This window comes from Pan paniscus, chromosome 5, assembly GCF_029289425.2.
Source record: "Pan paniscus chromosome 5, NHGRI_mPanPan1-v2.0_pri, whole genome shotgun sequence".
Lineage (NCBI taxonomy): Eukaryota > Metazoa > Chordata > Mammalia > Primates > Hominidae > Pan > Pan paniscus.
Window position 1 is genome coordinate 34,475,418 of NC_073254.2, and position 21,914 is coordinate 34,497,331.

At 44.3% G+C, this 21,914-nt stretch overlaps 1 protein-coding gene across 1 annotated transcript; it reads left to right on the forward strand.

Annotated features, from left to right (window-relative positions):
• The first annotated feature begins 942 nt into the window (after positions 1–942).
• Positions 943–4,289, forward strand: ID4 (inhibitor of DNA binding 4). The gene is made up of 3 exons (XM_034961525.3): positions 943–1,792; positions 2,174–2,232; positions 2,803–4,289. The coding sequence occupies exons 1-2, from the start codon at positions 1,352–1,354 to the stop codon at positions 2,216–2,218; spliced, it is 486 nt and encodes a 161-aa protein (XP_034817416.1). The 5' UTR covers positions 943–1,351; the 3' UTR covers positions 2,219–2,232; positions 2,803–4,289.
• Positions 4,290–21,914: the final 17,625 nt, after the last annotated feature.

The window sequence follows — 21,914 nt, forward strand, 5'->3', positions numbered from 1 at the left end:
ACAGGTATGAATTTTACATAAAACAGATTAATATTATATGTCATAATGGAATTTTAAATATTCCGTGTCCATGCATTTTTAATCTTTACGTGCTCTAATTGAATGCGCAAGGCAACTGCATTTCTTGAGCCCACTTCTGCATTTAGATGGGGTAAAAGAACCCCCCCCCCTACGTTTTTGTTTTATTTATATTCCCTTCACCAAAAACCTGCATTCGATTCGGCATTCTTTTCTTTTTTCTTTTTTTTCTACTTTTGCTAAGCTTTAGCATTTTTTAAAAAGAAAACGGAAAGGCTACACATTCCATTCCATCATTATGGTTTCGGCAAATGTGAAAAGGCGAATAATGAAACGGAGGAGGGAAATATAGAACAGAATGAACGTGCCTTCTTGAACAGCGCGTCTTTCTTAAGGCACTGGAATCCCACGGATGGAGTGATGGGTGGCGGAGGGTCCCTGGGCGCTGTGCTATTAGGAATGGCAGGGTATCCGCGAGCAGGGCCCAGGCGCTCCCTCAGCAGCCTAGTCGGGATAAGGGGGGCGGTGGAGAGTGAATTCCGGCCGCACATTCCCGCAGTTCTTCGCAGGAACTTCGCTCTCTCTTTTCCCCTCCCTTGGGCACACATCAGCCTGGCCCGACTCCCACTCAGCTCTCTTTTCTCAGAACCCCGACCCACAGCGTTGACGGAATGGAGTGCCCTTCCCATTGGCCCGAGCGTCATTCCCCGAGGTGGCACTGCCCGCCTGATTGGCTGGCCACTCCAGACCCCCCGCCCACTCCTCCACTCGGGTAGCCGGACTCCCCGCCCCCCAGCACCGCCCGGAGCCCCCGCCCTCGCCTCTCCCTCTGCGCCCCCGCCCGCGCGCCCAGCGGGCTCCGCTCGGCTCGCGCTGCGACCCGGCCCGCGCGCTGGCCCCGCCCCCGGGGCGCACGGCTCTATAAATAGAGCTGCGCGGCGGGCCGAGCGAGAGCGTAGTGGAGGAGGCGCGGTTGTGAGTAGTACCGGGAGTGGGGGGATCCCGGGCTAGGGGAGCGCGGCGGCCGCGATCGGGCTTAGTCGGAGCTCCGAAGGGAGTGACTAGGGGGCCCGGGTGGGCTACTTTTCTTCCGGTGCTTTTGCTTTTTTTTCCCTTGGGCTCGGGCTGAGTGTCGCCCACTGAGCAAAGATTCCCTCGTAAAACCCAGAGCGACCCTCCCGTCAATTGTTGGGCTCGGGAGTGTCGCGGTGCCCCGAGCGCGCCGGGCGCGGAGGCAAAGGGAGCGGAGCCGGCCGCGGACGGGGCCCGGAGCTTGCCTGTCTCCCTCGCTCGCCCCAGCGGGTTCGCTCGCGCAGGGCGCAGGGCGCGCGCGATGAAGGCGGTGAGCCCGGTGCGCCCCTCGGGTCGCAAGGCGCCGTCGGGCTGCGGCGGCGGGGAGCTGGCGCTGCGCTGCCTGGCCGAGCACGGCCACAGCCTGGGTGGCTCCGCGGCCGCGGCGGCGGCGGCGGCGGCAGCGCGCTGTAAGGCGGCCGAGGCGGCGGCCGACGAGCCGGCGCTGTGCCTGCAGTGCGATATGAACGACTGCTATAGCCGCCTGCGGAGGCTGGTGCCCACCATCCCGCCCAACAAGAAAGTCAGCAAAGTGGAGATCCTGCAGCACGTTATCGACTACATCCTGGACCTGCAGCTGGCGCTGGAGACGCACCCGGCCCTGCTGAGGCAGCCACCACCGCCCGCGCCGCCACACCACCCGGCCGGGACCTGTCCAGCCGCGCCGCCGCGGACCCCGCTCACTGCGCTCAACACCGACCCGGTGAGAGGCCGGCCGTGGGCGGACGCCGCGGGGGATGGGAGGTTGGTGGCGTGGTGGCGGGACGCGGGCGCTCACCGTCCTCCGGGCAGGGGCGGGCCAGGAATGACAGCCCCCTCCCCCTGCTCCTCCGGGCTCCCCCGGGCCGCCAGCAGCCGGCCGTGCTCGGCGAGTGCGGGTCCGGAAGAACGCGCAGGGCAGGACTCGGGGCTGTGCGCGCCCTGGGCTGTCAAGTCCTGCCTGAGCCCGGAGGGGCCCCCCGGGCTACAGGCTGGGGTGGGGGCATCGGCGCGCCAGCCCGATTTCCGAGGACAATCCAGGACCGTGTCGAGCGCGTTGTTTGCGCCTGCTAACCTTTCCCTTGGTGTTCGGTTGCTGTTCCAGGCCGGCGCGGTGAACAAGCAGGGCGACAGCATTCTGTGCCGCTGAGCCGCGCTGTCCAGGTGAGCGCGCATTTCCCGTCTCGGGTGGCCGGTCACCAGAGACGCCCGTCCCCGAGGGCTTCCGGGGCCAGGCACCGCGGTGTTCTTTGCCCCCAGCATTTCTGAGAGCAAACTCCCAAGGAAGTAAATCCCCTCTCTCCCTGCCACCTAAGTAGCAAGTAAACCCGTACTTAGCCTTAGAACTCGAGGTTCGGTCTCAGTGGAGACGGGTCAGCTCTTGTCCCCGCCATCCCCGTGTTTTTTCTGGTGGTCAGCGGGCTCTTCTGCCTTCCCTAGTTCCCGAGGGAGGGCACCCTCGTGGGCATGGGAGCTGCCCCGGTGTCCTCCCGTGCAGTCTGTCACCCACAAAGGGGGCCGCGGGCAGCGCCCCGGAGTGGGTCCCCTCTCCGGGCTTCCCGAGGGCCGCAGCTGCCTGCTCGGCGCCTGGCCCGGCCGCGGGCTGCGGGTGTTGTCTGACCTGGTGGTTTGTTTTGGGTTGTTGATCAAGCATGTCTTGAGTTTGGTCGGTGGCGCCAGTTAGTCTGCAGCGAGAAGGTTCACACACCCCCTCTATTCATTCCTCTTCCACAGGTGTGCGGCCGCCTGAGCCCGAGCCAGGAGCACTAGAGAGGGAGGGGGAAGAGCAGAAGTTAGAGAAAAAAAGCCACCGGAGGAAAGGAAAAAACATCGGCCAACCTAGAAACGTTTTCATTCGTCATTCCAAGAGAGGGAGAGGAAAGAAAAATACGACTTTCATTCTTTCTTTGCACGTTCATAAACATTCTACATACGTATTCTCTTTTGTCTCTTCATTTATAACTGCTGTGAATTGTACATTTCTGTGTTTTTTGGAGGTGCAGTTAAACTTTTAAGCTTAAGTGTGACAGGACTGATAAATAGAAGATCAAAAGTAGATCCGACTTTAGAAGCCTACTTTGTGACCAAGGAGCTCAATTTTTGTTTTGAAGCTTTACTAATCTACCAGAGCATTGTAGATATTTTTTTTTACATCTATTGTTTAAAATAGATGATTATAACGGGGCAGAGAACTTTCTTTTCTCTGCAAGAATGTTACATATTGTATAGATAAATGAGTGACATTTCATACCATGTATATATAGAGATGTTCTATAAGTGTGAGAAAGTATATGCTTTAATAGACTACTGTAATTATAAGATATTTTTAATTAAATATTTTTTTTGTAAATATTATGTGTGTGTTTTTTTTAATCTATGGGAATATTTCTTTTGGAAAATTATTTTTCAGCTCAATTACAGAGCTTCTTGATATCTTGAATGTCTTTTCTGTTTGGCCTGGCTCTTAATTTGCTTTTGTTTTGCCCAGTATAGACTCGGAAGTAACAGTTATAGCTAGTGGTCTTGCATGATTGCATGAGATGTTTAATCACAAATTAAACTTGTTCTGAGTCCATTCAAATGTGTTTTTTTAAATGTAGATTGAAATCTTTGTATTTGAAGCATACATGTTGAAAATACACCTTATCAGTTTTTAAGTACAGGGTTTTATAGTGTAATATATACAGAGTAAGTGTTTGTTTTTGTTTTTCAACTGAGGTCAAAATGGATTCTGAATGATTTTGCATATGGGATGAGGAAATGCTTGGATCCTTAAGGAGTTTACGAAATCTGCTGTTTTATCAAAGTGAAAAAAAATTGCTTATTACTCTTCATTTTACACTAAAGCTTAATGTCACTAAGTTTCATGTCTGTACAGATTATTTAAATCATGGAAATGAAAAAATGTTCTCTGCTTGCTACCAAAGGACAAACTCTTGGAAAAATGAACACTTTCTGCTTTCCTTCCTCCAAAGAATTAATAGGCAACAGTGGGAGAAAAAAAAGGCATAATGGCAAATCCTTCAAGCAGGGATGAAAGTCGATCTTCAAACATTAACTTAAGCAGACCAAAAATTCTGATGACCGCATCTAGATTATTTTTTTATAAAAATGATTTTCACTATAGCTATGTTAGTTACGCTAAGCTACTGTCCAATCTCTTGTGATGTGTAACTTTTACATGTGAATATTAAAGTAGATTTCTCTGTCTTGTACTGTGATTTCTGGTCTCATTTCTTTAAAACCTTACTCTTATTTTTCTTTTAAGGCTCTTTTTTCTCCTTAAGGAAGGTAATATTTTCTAGGTTAGATAGGACTATCAGGGTTTGTGAACATTATGCATTTAATGTTATGGGTACTTTACACACAAGTTAGATGGAATTTTTAGAGTGAAAGAGAATTAAGTAGGATTTAATTGGGTGCTTTGTAAATAGTCAACTGTGTGTATAACGTGGTCTGTTTGATTTTTAAAAGGAAAGGATTTGTTTCAGATTATACAAGAATAAAAGTATTATAGACCCAAGGGACTTTTTATGAGGTCAAATTCAAATATTTATATGAATATGAAATACCATGGTCCCTAGTAGTCAGTTGAAGTGGCAATGTCTAAACAGAAATGAACAAAACTAATGCTAGCAGGTTAAAATCAATCAAAAGGTTTAAAAATTGATTCTGTCCTCAGCATGTTATTTCCTCAGCTCTGATAATTTACTGGTCTTGAGTATTTTTAGAATTTGGTGTATTTGATGTTGAACGTTATAAAGTCAAAGAACTGCTTGTTTAGATGAGGTTTATTTTTATTTTTGATATTATTCATTCTTGTCACACATCAAGAAGAAAACACTAGAGCGCTGCTGGAATTCCAAATCTGAAGAATTCTAACGACTGCATTCTTTGTTATTAAAAAGGGCACAATCCTTCCTTTTTATTTGGCAGTTTAATTTCAGTAGGAAGCATGTCACATGTGCACTGTTGGTTAGAATTATGCATCTGTCATGCCTGACTGCTGAACCCTACCTAAGCCTTTTGGCGCAGTTTAAAACTTATACTGGTGGACTGTGAACCTCAAAACAAATGGGTATTTTTGGGTTTTGAGGATAGATGTTACTCCTTAAAGTTTATATTTGGGGCATGAAAAACTACTAAAAGAAGAAAAGTGCTACAGATACTACATTTCAAAGAGTTGGCATTTTCCCTTTGGCCACTCAAGCAGCATTTGATGTATCTAAAGAAACAAAGTCATTGTTTATTTTTTAAAAAATTATATGCAGTTGTATAAGATACTACATTCCATTGAAATGTTGGCTATGTCCTAACCAGGCAACCAGATAACAAAAACATTTTGAGTCTTTTATCTAGGTAGTTCTAATTATTCAGATACTTAGTTTAACAAAGGAAAATATCCTGACTTCTCTCATTTCATTTGTAGACTTTTCATTGTATAGGCACAACCAAAGAGTCAGACTGGTTTAAAACCCCAGAAGGAAAAAAAGTATCCCACACAGTGGATGTTGTTTCTAAGAATGCTACAAAATCCTGACATCTCAGACATCTCAATGTTAAAGGAAGAAAAAAAATAACTTTTCATTTCAAAGAACTAATATACTTTGATATTGTGTAAACCTTACTCAAGTTTATTGTCAAGCTTTAACTGCCTTTTTAGAACTTTTTAAAATTTCGAGCCCACAAATCTATTGTATTAGTTGCCTTCTATAACAATAAATCTTCACTGAGCAAAAGGCTCTGGAGTTTGTGGTTTTTAATTGACTTTTACTGAGTTATGCAATTTTTCATTATCCAGAATGGGTCTCTTGATGGATCACCTCAATTATTTACAGTGTTTCTTACCATGTTATGAAAAGTGGCGATATGAATGGAAAGAAAATCTAGTTTGAATGCTGGAGAAAGCTTCTCTACTCTAGTCCCTGCTTAGGATAGGAAGCAATATTCCTAAAGAAGGCAGCAGGATGATGTCCAGGGAAAACTAATTAAAAAAAAAAAAAAGTTAAACAATGCAGACAGAATTTATTTCACAGTAGTACAGAGCCAAATGAAACTGGCTCTGCCTTTCTAGCTGGTGCGCTTTAATTATATATATGTTAATCAGCCCAGATAGCCTTTGGGTCTCGACAGGGCCAAACACCAAACCCTGCAGGCTTATGAGGAAGGAAAACCTTCCCGTTTCTGCTTTGCAAGTCCAGGAAATTAATTTAACCCGTCTCAGAATGAATCTTAATAGGGCTGCCCTCAGTAGGTATTCTTCAGACCCAGATGATTTCTTTCAATTACAACCCAGGATATTTTGCTAAAATATTAGTTATATTAATTAGAACCATTGCCCAAAAGGTTTTAGGATTGTAACTTTACTTACAGTTCTACCTTGAGCACTGATTTGATCGATACTTTAAAAGATATAACCCTTACAAACGAGAACTAATTTGTTCAAGGGAGACAACCCGCAGTCATATATACTTAATTGAAAATGCTCTCAAATTTGCTATGAATTTGTAAAGTGTGTTTTGCATTCAAGTGCCTCCTTCATATTTATACATATCTGGCTCCTGCTAAAAAGTTTTGCCTAAGTGTTAAAACTTAGGTCTCAACCACATTGCCAAAGGTTTTCTCTACTTACCAAAGCCAAAGTAAGGCCATGGTGAGGCTGCTGGAGTTCCATCATTCATAAGTCTTCACAGTAAATCCACACATGGGATATGAAAAGAGCTGTAAAAATTGAAGTAACTTGAAAAGCCCCTCTGAGTCCATAAGAGTAAACACTTCAGTTTCTGGGGAAAGAAGAACAAAATGCATTATCTGTATTCCACTGGCTAAGATATAACTGAAGAGGAATTGAAGATAAAATGTTTAAATAAAGAGACCCATGAAAAATTTTCTACATGAACCCATGAAATTTTTTTTAATAAGAAACCTCACACTTTAGATGAGAATTTTCTAAGAGATTACATTAATATTAGCACAATATGCAAATTCCTGGTGAAACAAGACACTATTATTTGCCTTTAGTTACTGTTTCCCAATTCTTTATGATATAAAATACCTATCAGGACTTTGGGCAGGCATATAAAAGTCACATTTTAAAATGCTATCTTTTATTTCAAAGTTTAATTTCCGAAGGAAAGTATTGTACTTGTAGAGTTCTTCATGCAAGTTCATAGACTGTTTCTTAAGTATTTATTTAAATATCCTCTTAAATATTTTAAATGTTTTTCAAATACTACTTCCTTCATAAGGTTTAGCAGTTAATTGAGTGATTGTAGTTAAGTATGAGTGTGTATGTCTAAAAATAGTTCACCGACATACAGAAAAATATCTTTCAAAAGGGATTTTTACTCTAAAAAGTAAGTAAACTTTTCTCTATTTTCTCTCCTTTTTTAGTTCCTAAGATTGGGAATTTCCATAAAGGTGTACCTTCCATTTTTTTGGACTGCTGTAACCAACCATATTATGTTTAAGCATAAGGCAGGACCGAAACTAAAGAACAGGTGAATCAACTGTCATGTATATATCATCTCCTAGAATCTGGTTTAACCTCATGATTAATTTCAGAGAGAGCGAGAGAGAAATAGGGAAGTTCTTATTTGTAGGTCAAACCTCAGAGAAAGCCAGGAAAACAGACATAAACTTATAGACCAAAATTTTACAACTTACCTAAGCAATAATTATTGGAAACACTTTTCATGCAAGTTTAACCTGAGTCCACAGCTGTAGTTAAAACAAAGTAGGGTTCTTTGTTTGAGACTTTTCTTTGCCTGTCCTGCGGTGCCTAACAAAGTAACCTTGTAAAATATTTGTTACTAACTGAACTGAATGCCCCCTTAAGAGTCTCTTCCCAGAGTATTTAGTCACTCCTTCTTTGCCCTTTCATCTGCATTGAGTTGCAATTGAGCTTAAGACCAATATATCTAACTGCGTCTGGTCCTCTCCACCTCTGAAAAGCAGTAGATTCCAGATAGGATTGATGGTCTTCCCCAAAACTGCCCCTCTTTCTGAATTCCTTATCTTGGCTAATGCCACCTGTCATCACTCAAGTCAGAAATCTGGGATTGTGCTTGACTTTCTCCTGCCCCATCATATTCAACTGAGCACAACAATTCCTGCTAACATTCTCTCAGATCCTCCCCAGCCTCCCAGCCTCACTGCTACTCTATCAGTATCTGTATCTCCATTTCACATCAGAACTCACAGTCAGCTCCTATTCTAGTCTCCTTGCCTCACCTTTCTTTATCTTCTCTACCTTCCATGTGCTCTAACTGCATGACTCCTCAACAGTCACCCTCTGCCTATGCAGGCAAGTCCAGTTTCTTGGAGCAGCATGCAAGGCCTCCTCGTGACCTGGACCTATGGATCCTTCAAGAGCCATTCCCTCCTGGACCTACAGATCCTTCAAGAGTCATTCCCAGCTGTCCTCTGTCTCTTCCACTTCTGGCTGTCTTCAAGCACACATGTTATGCTAAGATCTTGCCCCCTATATGCTAGACAGCAAAGCATGCTTATTTTGTTAGTCTTAACAGTGTATGCTTGATTTCCTGAGAGTTAAGAAGGGAGCAACTTCAGGAAGGACACACGTGGACTGTAGAACAATGCAGTGAAGGAGGGGGCACCTGTCCAGACAGCCAAACCACCTAAGTCAGCCTTGCCCACCTGTGAGTAAGAGCTAAGCCATCTACATTCAAAATGGCATCCTCTTTCACTCTTTCTTTCTTTGCGCAGTGTATTACCCCCTGCCTTGATCTCGGACCCTCGCTCCCACTCTTGGCTGTTGCTAAACTCCTACCCGACCATCATTCAAGACTCAACTGTTACCTCTTCAGCAAAAATTATTTGATGCCTCCCCTCCTCACCCCCGAAACAGCATCCACGCCCCCCTGCTATATTATAATTATTTTCACATGTCTGTGTTTCTGGTAGATCCCTGACCCTCCAAAGATTCCAGACCACAAGTACTAGGAGAACATTCCTGTAACTCTTTGTGCCAGCAAATCTAGCAAATTCTTTGCAGCTCAAAATTGCAGTGGAGAGATTTTTATTATCTTTAAAAGCCTTTGGCTGCCTTAAACATGGAAAACAGATAAGCTGCGTGTTCTTGAGAATGAAGGAGTGTGGTCAGCCTAGGGCAAAGAGAGTTTAAAGGAGAGACTGAGAAGGGGGAAGAGAGGCAGAGAAGATCCTGTATCCCCAGAAAAAAATTAAAAATAAAAGAAACAGTACTGACCCATGTTGGAATAAGGAAACAAAGACACGTCAGTGCCTGAGATGAAAATGTGGGGTAAGGGGAGATGACTCCCACTGACGTAGGTTGTGATGGGTCTGAGCAAGCAGGGGACTTGGGAAAAATTGTACAGTTAAGTCTCTGCGTGTGTTTCTTTACTCTCGTGAATTGGTGAAGTGACGTGGGATGGATCAGTTACAATTCATGCAATGAATCCTCATGAGTCAGTCTTGAAAGGGCAAGCTTGCTGCCTGAATGGGAAAGCCTTTCACAGATAGAAGTTTTCATTACCCCTACCATGATCTGAGGCCCTAGAGTGGAATCGTATAACTAGAAACCTGGAGGCCGGGCACGGTGGTGGCTCACGCCTGTAATCCCAGCACTTGGGAGGCCGAGGCAGGTAGATCACTTGAGGTCAGGAGTTCGAGAACAGCCTGGCCAATATGGCGAAACACCGTCTCTACTAAACATACAAAAATTAGCCGGGCTTGGTGGTGGGCACCTGTAATCCTAGCTCCTAGGGAGGCTGAGCCAGGAGAATTGCTTGAACCCAGGAAGTGGAGGTTGCAGTGAGCTGAGATTGCACCACTCCACTCCAGCCTGGGTGACAGGGCAAGACTCCGTCTCAAAAGAAAAAAAAAAAAAGAAAAAAAGAAAGAAACATGGAATATGTCTAACAACATTCCTCTCATTTTCCAGGGAAGGAGACAGAAGCTGAAAAGGTGAAGTGATAAGAGTCAGATCTAGAACCTAGTTTCCCCATCTCTAAGCCAAGGCCACAAAGTTCAGTGTGGATGGATTCTATTTTAGTTTACTCTTCAGTGGTTTATCTCGTTCCCTATCCTAATCTACAACTTGCCTCATGTTCTTTCCTAAGAAGTGGGGTTCAAATCTTAAGCAAATAATTATTAAATGCTGGACTGATCTGGCTGCCTTTTAAAAAAGAGAGCAGAGATAAAGTACTTTAATTACGAGGATCAAGAATTGCAAAGCTCTTGGACAAATGAGCAAAGGCAATTCAATGGAGAAAGGATGGTCTTTTCAACAAATGATGCTGGAAGAATTGGACTTCCACAATTAACTTAGGCACAGACCTTAAACCTCTTACAAAAGTTATCTCAAAATGGATCATAGACCATTACATTTTAAACATAAAGTGCAAAACTGAAAATTCTAGAAGAAAACGCAGCAGAAAAATCTATGCGATCTTGGATTTGGTGATGAATCTTTAGATATAATACAACATCAAAAGCACATTCTACGAAAGAATTTCAACCTGTGTTGTCCTCCACAATTATATCCACGTGTGTGCACAGACCTACCCTTCAGTCTATGGGAACAGTGTAGAGTGGGGAAAGGGCAGAGACTGTCCGGCCAAGCCAAAAGACTTGGGTTCTAGTCAGAGGCCTGCACCTCATTAGCTGTGTCCCCTCAGGCAAGTCACTTTTCCAGATTCCAATTTTCTCATAAGTAAAATGAGTATATAATAATTCTAACCTAGCTCAGATGGTTCTTAAAAGAGAAAAAGAAAGTAACATACATGAAAATATTTACAAGACAATGGTTATAATTTTGGTATATATAAAAATCATCTGGGCCAGGTGCGGTGGCTCATACCTGTAATTCCAGCACTTTGGGGGGCTGAGGTGGGTGGATCACCTGAGGTCGGGAGTTTGAGACCAGCCTGACCAACATGGAGAAACCCCGTCTCTAATAAAAATACAAAATTAGCCGGGCGTGGTGGCGCATGACTGTAATCCCAGCTACTCAGGAGGCTGAGGCAGGAGAATTGCTTGAACCCGGGAGGCAGAGGTTGCGGTGAGCCAGGATCACGCCATTGCCCTCCAGCCTGGGCAACAAGAGCAAAACTCCATTTCAAAAAAAAAAAAAAAATCTGAAGAGATGACTTTCTGAATTCCACTAATCCAGGTACCCCCCACCACTGAGATTCTGATTCATCAGGTGTGGGGTACGACACAGAAGTCTGCATTTGAGCTTTCACGTGGTGAATGAGGCAAGTCTCCCAGGAACCATTGAGAAACAGTATTGTAAGCTCCAAAATGGTATGTAGGTGTAAGCTATTATTGTTATGCCACACACGGTGTGTTTCTCCTACTCTTCGACACCAATTTCTAATTTTCCAGGAGCTCTTATCGAGTAAAGAGGAAAGGTTAATATAATATCAACAGAAGTGGCAATAACAGCTCATGGGAGGAGGAAGTTGGTAACAGGAGATGCCCAAGAGGGAGCTGCTGCATACAGGAGACCTTGGAGTGGGATCCTGGGACAGGTCTAGGGTCAAGATGTTGAGTCCTTCATACCCTTGATCTTCATTCCAATCTAGCTATGTGTCAAAACATTTATAATAACCCACTTTGTTCTCACACGCAATCATTGTTTTCTAAGCAAAAACCTAAAAGAAAGAATTTTTTTCACCCTCTTATATGTCCTTCCAAATCATTACCTTCTCTCTTTACCCCTATGTGATGTTTGGAGAAGCTAGTAGGCCTATATAGGTAGCCATGAGCAGGATTGCTTTAAAGGTAAAGAGATTCTTCTGGAAAAACAAATTTAGAAAAAAAAATTTCATTTCCCCTAGTGTAGTATATCATCCTAAGGGATTGCCTACAACATGATGTAGAAAAAGAGGCTAAATGGTCTTATCTCAACTGCTGCATTTGCCTTAGAACTATCCTAATACATGGCTATCTAACACAAAAATACTAAATCCATGTAAAATTGGGATATGCTGTAATACAATAATACCTTAATTTCATATATTAGATTCCTTCTTCATAGAATTGTATACAATTTTCATGAATTAAAAAACAATGAAGAATAACTTCAATTCTTCCAAAATTGAATAAGATCTTTTATAAAGGAAAAATCAGAAAGTTTGTAGAATTAGATTCTGAGCTCTAACACTTACTGTGTGGCCTCAGGCAAGTTACTTAACCTCTCTGAGCCTTTCTAAAACTTTCTCTTATAATGGTGACACAGTACTACTCAGCCCTGAGAGTCTCCCCTAACACAGTGTCAGGCACATGAACTATTCAGTATTTGTAAGTTCCTCCCCTCTAAACATTTCTATCCGTATTCATCCTGCTGCTTCAAGGAGGTAGGTTTTCAGCAAGTCGCATGCTTGCTGAATAGGGACAGGAATGATTAGCATGTGTCTGCCCTCTTCCAGTATGAAAACGGGGTTAAGAAGAATAGAGGAGCAGGGGGTGTGTGTGTTCACTCCATATGGAGGACAAAGATTTCAAAAATGCACAAACATTTCAGGGAGAAGAGATTTTTAAGCCTTCCCAGTGCAGAAGCTATTTTCTGTTTCATTTATTTCTCTTCAGAATAAACCTGAAGTTCTCTGCGCACCGAAGACATAAATGACATAAATGTTGATGGAAGGAGAAGGATTTGAGGAAGGACGAGAGTCTGAGGAACAAGAAAGGACTGCAGTAGTGAAACAGCAGAAGAAACGAGGTGACGGCCTCCAGGAAATTAAAAGGGGGCCTCATATCTGTTGCTTTTGCTGTTAACACGGTCAGATGGGATACTTGTTTGCTTTTTGATCCATTTTCTGATAGTTAACTAAGTGCTGTAGGACTGACATAAATGCTGAGGATGGGACAGAGGGAGGAACTCTACACATGAACTCCCATATTCAGGGCCAAGTCATCGGGCTACCCTAATAATAGTCTCCTGGTAGAAAATTCTGAAAACGAAAGACATAATAACAGAGTGGTACACAGTATGCCATGTGGTATTTAAGAGACAGACTAAGGTTGAAAACAACATAAAATTTATGTATTTCTTCATGACTTAGAAAAGTGTACCTTTTATAATTTATGTTTAACATAATTTCTAGTGGCTATGCTTCCCTATAAACTAAAGCTGAGATTAATTCAACAGGATGGAGACACCAGTATTTGGGAGTTCATTATGTTCTCTGCAATAATTCAACGAATCAGAAAATAATAGAATTTTGAAATAAAATCCAATTCCCTCATTTTACCGAAAATGAAACTGAGGCTGTGACGCTTTAAAATATGCCTTTTGAGGCTGGGCATGGTGGCTCACTCCTATAATCCCAGCACTCTGAGAGGCCTAGGTGGGAGGAGCATGTGAGCCCAAGAGTTCCAGACTGTCCTGAACAACATAGCACAACCTTGTCTCTATAAAGAAAATTAAAAAAAATAACCGGGCATGGTGGCACGCGTCTATAGTTTCAGCTACTCAAAAAGCTAAGGTGGGAGGATCACTTGAGCCCAGGAGCTCAAGGCTGCAGTGAGCCATGATCGTGCCACTGCACTCCAGCCTGGGTGACGGAACAAGACACTGTCTCTACAAAAAAATAAAAATAAAATAAAAATGTGTCCTTCATAAGATGACCTAACTTAGGGGCAGAGCTGCCAGCAAAATTTCAGGGCTTCCAACTCACAGTCAAGGAGACTTTATTGAGTTCAGTACATAGTAGAATCATTTATATTATCAGAGCATTTCTTTTTTTCAGTATTTATCTTAGGAGTTGTTTCTTTTAAAAATTCCTATTTGTTCTGATGCATATATTTCCTTTTTTTTACAGATCATTTTTCTCTTATAAAAATTCTGTAAACACAGCCATTCTTTCTGTATTTGTAATTTGAGGACCGACTGGAGTTATTCCTGAGAGGGCTATGTTCCTGAGAGAACAAAATTATTGTTTTTGAAACTCTAGAGAGAACTGCTCTGGCAAAAGAAATGTATCTTTTCATCTACAGTCATTCTGAGGTGAAAGATCTCATGATCACTCTGGACTATACAACCCACAAGCAGACTTCAAGGATACCTACAGGAACCCCAGAAGTCCTGATTGATCACACAGGCCCTAAAGACCCTATCAACTTGTTTATCAACTTGCAATTCTAATTTCCTGACAGTAAAACACCAGTAAAAAATAATCTCCTCCCTCAATATTTTAGAGAATGCAAAGAAATACACAGTCACTGTAGACCTGTGAGCTTTTGCCAAGTTTGGTTTTCATTATTATACATATGAAGAGAATCATCTTCGCCAAAATCTATAAAGGGGCTGATTAACTCAGCTCTGTAGTAATTGTTTCATATTAAATCAGTCCAAAAGTTTAGGGCATGTTTCTCAGGAACTCTTTATCTAGCATCAGGTATGTATCTAAACAGTATAGTATCTGTTAATTTTGAAGTTATATAAAAAAAGAAAATGTGCATTTTCACACGTCTTAGTAGAAGCTCTTTACAGTTTATATAATCCAATGTTGATAGAGTAAAATTTTTTTATTCTTTCCAGTAATCAAAAAGTAGTCAAAATAAACAAAAGTTTCGACTTTTAGAGGTATCATTTTTTAGATTAGATTGCTTATATGGTTTGATGCTTTCTTAGAAGGTTGAATGATTCTAAAATGCTTTTAAGAAAAACATCAAGAATAAAAAGAATTACTTAAAACCAGGTCAAATAAAAGATTATCAGAGATCTCATAAGGCTTGCAATATCATTTCAAGATTTATTTTAAAAATAAGATTGCATTTTGTTCACTATTCTTCCCCTGCCAAAAGACACAGAACTTCCTTGTGAAACTGTGTTTAGGATCCATACCATAATATCATCTTTTCCAGGAAACTGAATCATAAAGAGGTCTATAGGGTGATCCTAGGAATGAAATCCCAAAATTCCGCAGGATGGGGCTAAGGTTTGTATTTTCAACCTGAGAACTTCAGGCTGCTTCTCCTTCAGCAACCTCCTCCTCTTCTCCACTGCAGCTCCCCCCAGCCTCCCTGAAGTCCCAGGGAGCTGGGGCCTGTCCTTCCTAACACAAACTTTCTTTCTTCTGGAAGTGCTGGAAAATCTCAGAGAGACTCACTGTCTCCCACATCCTGTAAATTTACCCAGGAGAGAAGCACTGTGCACACTTTGTGAGGAGGGTCGCGCTCATTGGAGAGACTCCGTGAAAGCAACGGGGAGACTGTACAAGCACACACGCAGCCTCTTCACCTCACACTCCACAGCTATTTCTCATGCACTCTGGCCTTAACTTTGCTGACCTTGCCACCGCAAGGTTTTATATCACTAAATAACAGAGCACGAGGCTGCCATGGTGGACAATCTGCCTGCACTTGCCCCTCCACATCACCAAAGCTCCTTAGATCCCATTCATCAAATATTTGCTTTTACACTTAAACACACGATTTATGAAACACAATTTCTGGTTCACCTAACCCTTGCATGACGTGAGTTTTGAAAAACCAGTAAATTTTCCTGCTGACATTCCTCAAGTCACACGCTTTCCTGGTCCTACAGGCAGTGCAAGTTATCTGCTGCCCTCTTTTGAATTTTAGGGCACACTGCACTCCTAAATAGGGCCTATTGCCTGAAGACAGCCTCTTTTCCCTGTCTAGGGGCTGCTTCAACCTTCTGGCTAATCCAGAGCCTACTGGAACAGCACTTTAACTCCCCTTTTGAGTGCTACTTTCTCTGCTGGTGTTCTTCCAAAGCAAAAGCAAAACCAATTTTATGAAGCAGCAAAAGAAGTATAAAGCATGCTATTACTTGTTCTTTTCTTTTTTCCCAGCTTATTGAGGTATAATTGACAAATAAAAATTCCATATATTTAAGGTATACAACTTGATGTTTTCACATATGTATACATTGTAAAATGATCATCGCAATCAAGCTAATTAACTTATCCAACACCTGATATCATTACCATTTGTGTGTGTATGTGTGTGCTGAGAACACTTACACTCTACCCTCTTATCAAATTTCAAGTATATAGCACAATATCATTAACTATTGTCACCATGTTGTACACTGCATTTCCAGAACTTACTCATCTTGCGTAACTGAAAATTTGTCCCCGTTGACCAACATCTCCTTACTCCCCCAGCCTCTCCCCATAACTACCCTTCTAAACCTGCTTTGATGAGTTTTACCTTTTTACATTCCATATATAAGTGAGGTTATACAGTTTTCTGTTTCTGGTTTATTTCACTTAACATCCTCCAGGTTCATCCATGTTGTCACAAATAGGAGGATTTCCTTCTTTTTTAAGGTCGAATAATATTCCAGTATGTATATATACACCACATTTTCTTTACCTATCCATCCATTGACAGATGCTTAGGTTGTTTCCATATCTTCGCTATTGTAACTTCATTTCTTATCCGCCTGCCCCCTCTGGGCTGATCTATTAATTCCCCTAAAGTGTCTGCGTGTAGTTCTGTTGATAAAGATACTGAAATGAAGAAGTATGCCAGAATACGATTTGCAAGCCTGTCCAGCTGAAGATAGCCATCCTTCCCAGACAGTAGAGGGTGAGGTTCTCACAGCAGTGACAGGTCACAGGGACATAGGCAGCCCTTCTAGGAAGTTAAACCTGCTGGGCTAGGCACGGCTCATTAACCCAGGTTTTGTGCAGACCTCCCCAATAACTGCTCTCTGCTGCAATGGGATCATTCTCCAGTAACCATTGGTACCATGGCCTCTCCCTCAACCCCTCCCTCATAACATCTCCCTGTGCTACCCTGACGTCCCTGGATAATCAACGCTCCTGTTTCCTAGTGCCTACCAAACACGAGAAAGAACAGGTGAACATGCCCCCTAAAAATAAAAAGAAACTATTGCCATCTTTTCCTCAAAATCATGCGGGGTTTTTTGGAGGACAAGAAGATAGCAACAATATAGTGCTGAGAAAAATCATAGTATTGTGTCTGGAATTGGTGGGTTCTTGGTCTCACTGACTTAAAGAATGAAGCCGCGGACCCTCACGGTGTTACAGCTGTTAAAGTGGCACGTCTGGAGTTCGTTCCTTCTGATATTCGGATGTGTTCAGTTTCTTCCTTTTGGTGGGTTCGTGGTCTCGTTGGCTCAGGAGTGAAGCTGCAGACCTTCGCGGTGTTACAGCTCTTAAGGCGGCGCATCTGGAGTTGTTCGTTCCTCCCAGTAGGCTTGTGGTCTCGCTGGCTTCAGGAGTGAAGCTGCAGACCTTCACGGTGAGTGTTACAGCTCATAAAAGCAGTGTGGACCCGAAGAGTGAGCAGTAGCAAGATTTATTGCAAAGAGCAAAAGAACAAAGTTTACACAGCGTGGAAGAGGACCCCAGCGGGTTTCCACTGCTGACTAGGGCAGCCTGCTTTTATTCTCTTATCTGGCCCCACCCACATCCTGCTGATTGGTAGAGCCGAGTGGTATGTTTTGAGGGCGCTGACTGGTGAGTGTACAATCCCTGAGCCAGACACAAAGGTTCTCCACGTCCCCACCAGATTAGCTAGATACAGTGTCCACACAAAGGTTCTCCAAGGCCCCACCAGAGTAGTACAGAGTAGATACAGAGTGTGGATTGGTGCATTCACAAACCCTGAGCTAGACACAGGGTGCTGATTGGTGTGTTTACAAACCTTGAGCTAGATACAGAGTGCTGATTGTTGTATTTACAATCCCTGAGCTAGACGTAAAGGTTCTCCAAGGCCCCACCAGAGTAGCTAGATACAGTGTTGATTGGTGCATTCACAAACCCTGAGCTAGACACAGGGTGCTGCTTGGTGTGTTTACAAACCTTGAGCTAGACACAGAGTGCTGATTGTTGTATTTACAATCCCTGAGCTAGACGTAAAGGTTCTCCAAGGCCCCACCGGAGTAGCTAGATACAGTGTTGATTGGTGCATTCACAAACCCTGAGCTAGACACAGGGTGCTGATTGGTGTGTTTACAAACCTTGAGCTAGACACAGAGTGCTGATTGTTGTATTTACAATCCCTGAGCTAGACGTAAAGGTTCTCCACGGCCCCACCAGACTCAGGAGCCCAGCTGGTTTCACCCAGTGGATCCCGCACTGGGGCTGCAGGTGGAGCTGCCTGCCAGTCCCTCGCCGTGCGCCCGCACTCCTCAGCCCTTGGGTGGTGGATGGGACTGGGTGCCGTGGAGCAGGGGGCGGCGCTCATCGGGAAGGCTCGGGCCGCACAGGAGCCCACGGAGCGGGTGGGAGGCTCAGGCATGGCGGGCTGCAGGTCCCGAGCCCTGCCCCGCGGGAAGGCAGCTAAGACCCGGCGAGAAGTCGAGCGCAGCACCGGTGGGCTGGCACTGCTGGGGGACCCAGTACACCCTCCTCAGCCGCTGGCCCGGGTGCTAAGCCCCTCATTGCCCGGGGCCGGCAGGGCCGGCCGGTTGCTCTGAGTGCGGGGCCCGCCAAGCCCACGCCCACCCGGAACTCCAGCTGGCCTGCAAGCCCCGCGCGCAGCCCCGGTTCCCGCTCGCGCCTCTCCCTCCACACCTCCTTGCCAGCTGAGGGAGCCGGCTCCGGCCTTGACCAGCCCAGAAAGGGGCTCCCACAGTGCAGCGGTGGGCTTAAGGGCTCCTCAAGTGCCGCCAAAGTGGGAGCCCAGGCAGAGGAGGTCCCGAGAGTGAGCGAGGGCTGTGAGGACTGCCAGCACGCTGTCACCTCTCAGTATGACTGAGTCTAAGAATGTCTTATCAGAAAGTTGATTTCTATTTTTCTATGGCAATCTCTTTGTCTATCTGTCTCTCACAGGCATCTTTGAGCTCCCCCGACTCCCTATAGATTTTTCAGCTTGATCATAAAACATCATTCCCCTTTGACCTGTCTCTTTGCCGTAGTAGTCTCATATTGCAAATGGCCATTACCTGGTCATCGAGAGGGAGGAGTGATCTCACTGCAGCTCCAAATAGGGAAAAAAAAATGAATGGCACTGTCCTTCTCCCAGCAAAACAAATGCTGAAATTGTCGGATGGCCCAATCAGGCCACTAGAAGATTAAAACGCACCAAAAAAATACAGACGCCTTCCCAAACCAGTGGGCAAATGTCCCTCTGTACACAATGGCCAGCTTCCTGGGTGACAACCTGTGCAATTGAACAATGCCCTGAGCATTGAAGGGCCCACACTTAGTTTAATGTTCTGCTATCACTGTCTTGAAATTCTTACTAATTTTATTTAACGAGGGGCCTGCCTTTTCGTTTTGCATAAGCCTCAGATTATGTAGCTGGTCCTGCACAGCATTGAGGAATAGCTCAGTCCTGAGGCATCCGATTTCCAACTGCAATGGTGGGTTTTTCACTGTTTATTTATTTTGGGGATGGGATGGCATGTGGTTTGCCTGGTACCTGTTTCGGTTCTCTTAACTAGAACGCCTGCTTGTTGGGGCAATGCTGCGTGGCTGACTGGCAGTTACAGTCCCAGGGACGACAGGCTTGGTCAGTTATAGAAAGTGAAAGTTTCCATGGAGAACCGTGTGATGCGCCTGGAAGGAATCATCATGGCAGGTAGAAAGGTGCTGAGAAATTCTGCACGGAGGAGATAGTTCAGTAAAAAGAGAGGTTCATAAGCAACTCCCAGGAGTAATCTTGTTGTGTCTAGAAGGAAGAGACAAGAAAAGCCATTTCTTCCAGATTCTTCCTTTTCAGTTGAAGCCACAAGACCCCTGGTGCACACTCAGCTGATGTTCTTTATGTTTCCTACTGTTTACTCTGAATTCTTCCTGAGGTTTTGCAGAGAAGCACTACATCAACACAATTTCTTTTATTACGATGCCATGTCATATCATATATCTCCTGTTCACATTAGGTTGACATGGTGCTGCGTTTGTGGATGAGCATATATGGATACATATTATCACAATCACTACAGAATAGCATTTATTGAGTGACCACTACACTATTAGATGCTGCAAACCGACATGTGAGAGCACAAATAACAATTTAATAACAGAAAAAAATGACACTCCTTCTATTTAATCCAACTTGCAGAAAAACAAAACAAAATAACTACTCCATATTTCCTCTCCATGCCTGCTGTACGGTGGCGAGAAAGACCTCTAAAATGCATAAAGCTCTTATCTTCGTTTATTCCCCAAAGAATAATAGATCAGTCAGAGCTCTGATGCTGTTTTAATAATGTACAATTTACAATTCATTGGTTACCAAGCACTCACAGTATAATTAATTTTGCAGACCTGTTCAGCAAATCCACATGGTTTTGTACAATATAGGGAGGAGGAGTGGTGGCAGTGGTGCCAGGAGGAGGGGGGCAGGAGTGGGGAAGGACGAAGGAGAAAACTGTCTTCTCTCCTTTTTCTTAGTGAAGTAGCCGAGTCCTGCACCAGCTGGGCAGATTGGCAGATAACTGCCATGGCTGAATGAGAGACTCAGTCTGAGATACAAATATCTCCCCACCGAAAAGTTTACACCAGCGAAAACTGTGGTCCTGAGGGTACCCTGTTCAGTCTCATGGGGAGATCACACTAAGGAAACCTGCTGACCAAACCACAGAGCTACGTTAAGCATCTCTCTTCCAGAAAGGAAGTGATCCCCTCACAGACTGGAGTTGACCCACGAACTGCAATGCTCTTTAGGAGTCTGGCAGCTCTAGGGATCAGCTAGTTTTCTCAAAGGTGGCATTATTTCTTTCTTTCCACACCTCCTCATTTATCAGCATATCTCTTGTGTTCTCCTCTTTCTCTTATTGGCTGTCTTTGCTTCATCAAAGTTTCGAATTCCCCTACATACAGCCCACCAAGGCCTCCTGCCCCAACTCTGCCCTAAGCAGCCCCCTTCCCATCATCTGAATATATGTCTTAGGATGCTTTTGTTCATATTTCCAAGAGAAAATCTGATTGGCCCAGCTAGTCTTTTTCTGAACAGGGTTATAGGTGCTGTTCAGCCTGAGGGTTTTCTGCCCTTCTGTAGGGTACCCGCTTCTATCCCCATCAGCTGTGAGACGGACAGTGTGGGGTCACAGGATAAAAAAGAGGGGCCTGGGACTGCTCCTCCATCAGTAACTCTGGGCAAGGCAGGTTCTGCCCAGAGACACTCTGTCTAGGCACATGCCACAATGGGGCCAGGTGCACCTCAGACCCAAGTCTGTCCTTCAGGCGGCAGGGCCACGTTCTTGGGGCAGGCCCACAAGGGGCCTGGAAGGAGGCAGAAAACTGCCTGCAATTTCCCCTGATTTTCAGTGTATGTTTCCAAGTTTTTCAGTGTATGTTTTCCAAGTTTTACCAGCTCCTAGACTCCTGCTAACCCTCTTTGAGAACTATCCTCAACATACACGCCCACACATACACAGGCACCCATGGGCACACACACGCATAGGCACCCAGACACACACACACATTGGGACTTGGCATCTCCTACTCTCAATCAGTCCGTGACCTCTGTCTAGCTCTGAATCTGCTCAGCTTTTCTTTCTATAGGGCTCTGGTACCTGTTCTATGTCCTCCCCAGCATCTGACCTCAGCCAAAATTGTTTTTTGCTGTGACTCTCTTGTCACATCAAGTGCCTTGAAGGGACTCCCATTTTCTAAACCACAGAGTCTATGACAGATGGACAAACACGTGTTACTGTCAGGGCATGCTGGGTCACAAACGATACGGAGCTGATGTCTATCAACTGTCTCGTGTCAGTTTACTCAACAGCATTTGGAGTATGATGTTTGGCCAACTTCTGTCAGAGTTACGAGGGCCTTCCTGTTGCTGCTTGTCACCCAAACACCTCAAATTCTTAGGGTTTGCTTTGGTTTATGGCCAAAACATAGTCTTCAACCAAAATAAGCTTAATTTAGGATTCACTCGATCCTTCTTAATATTTTCATATT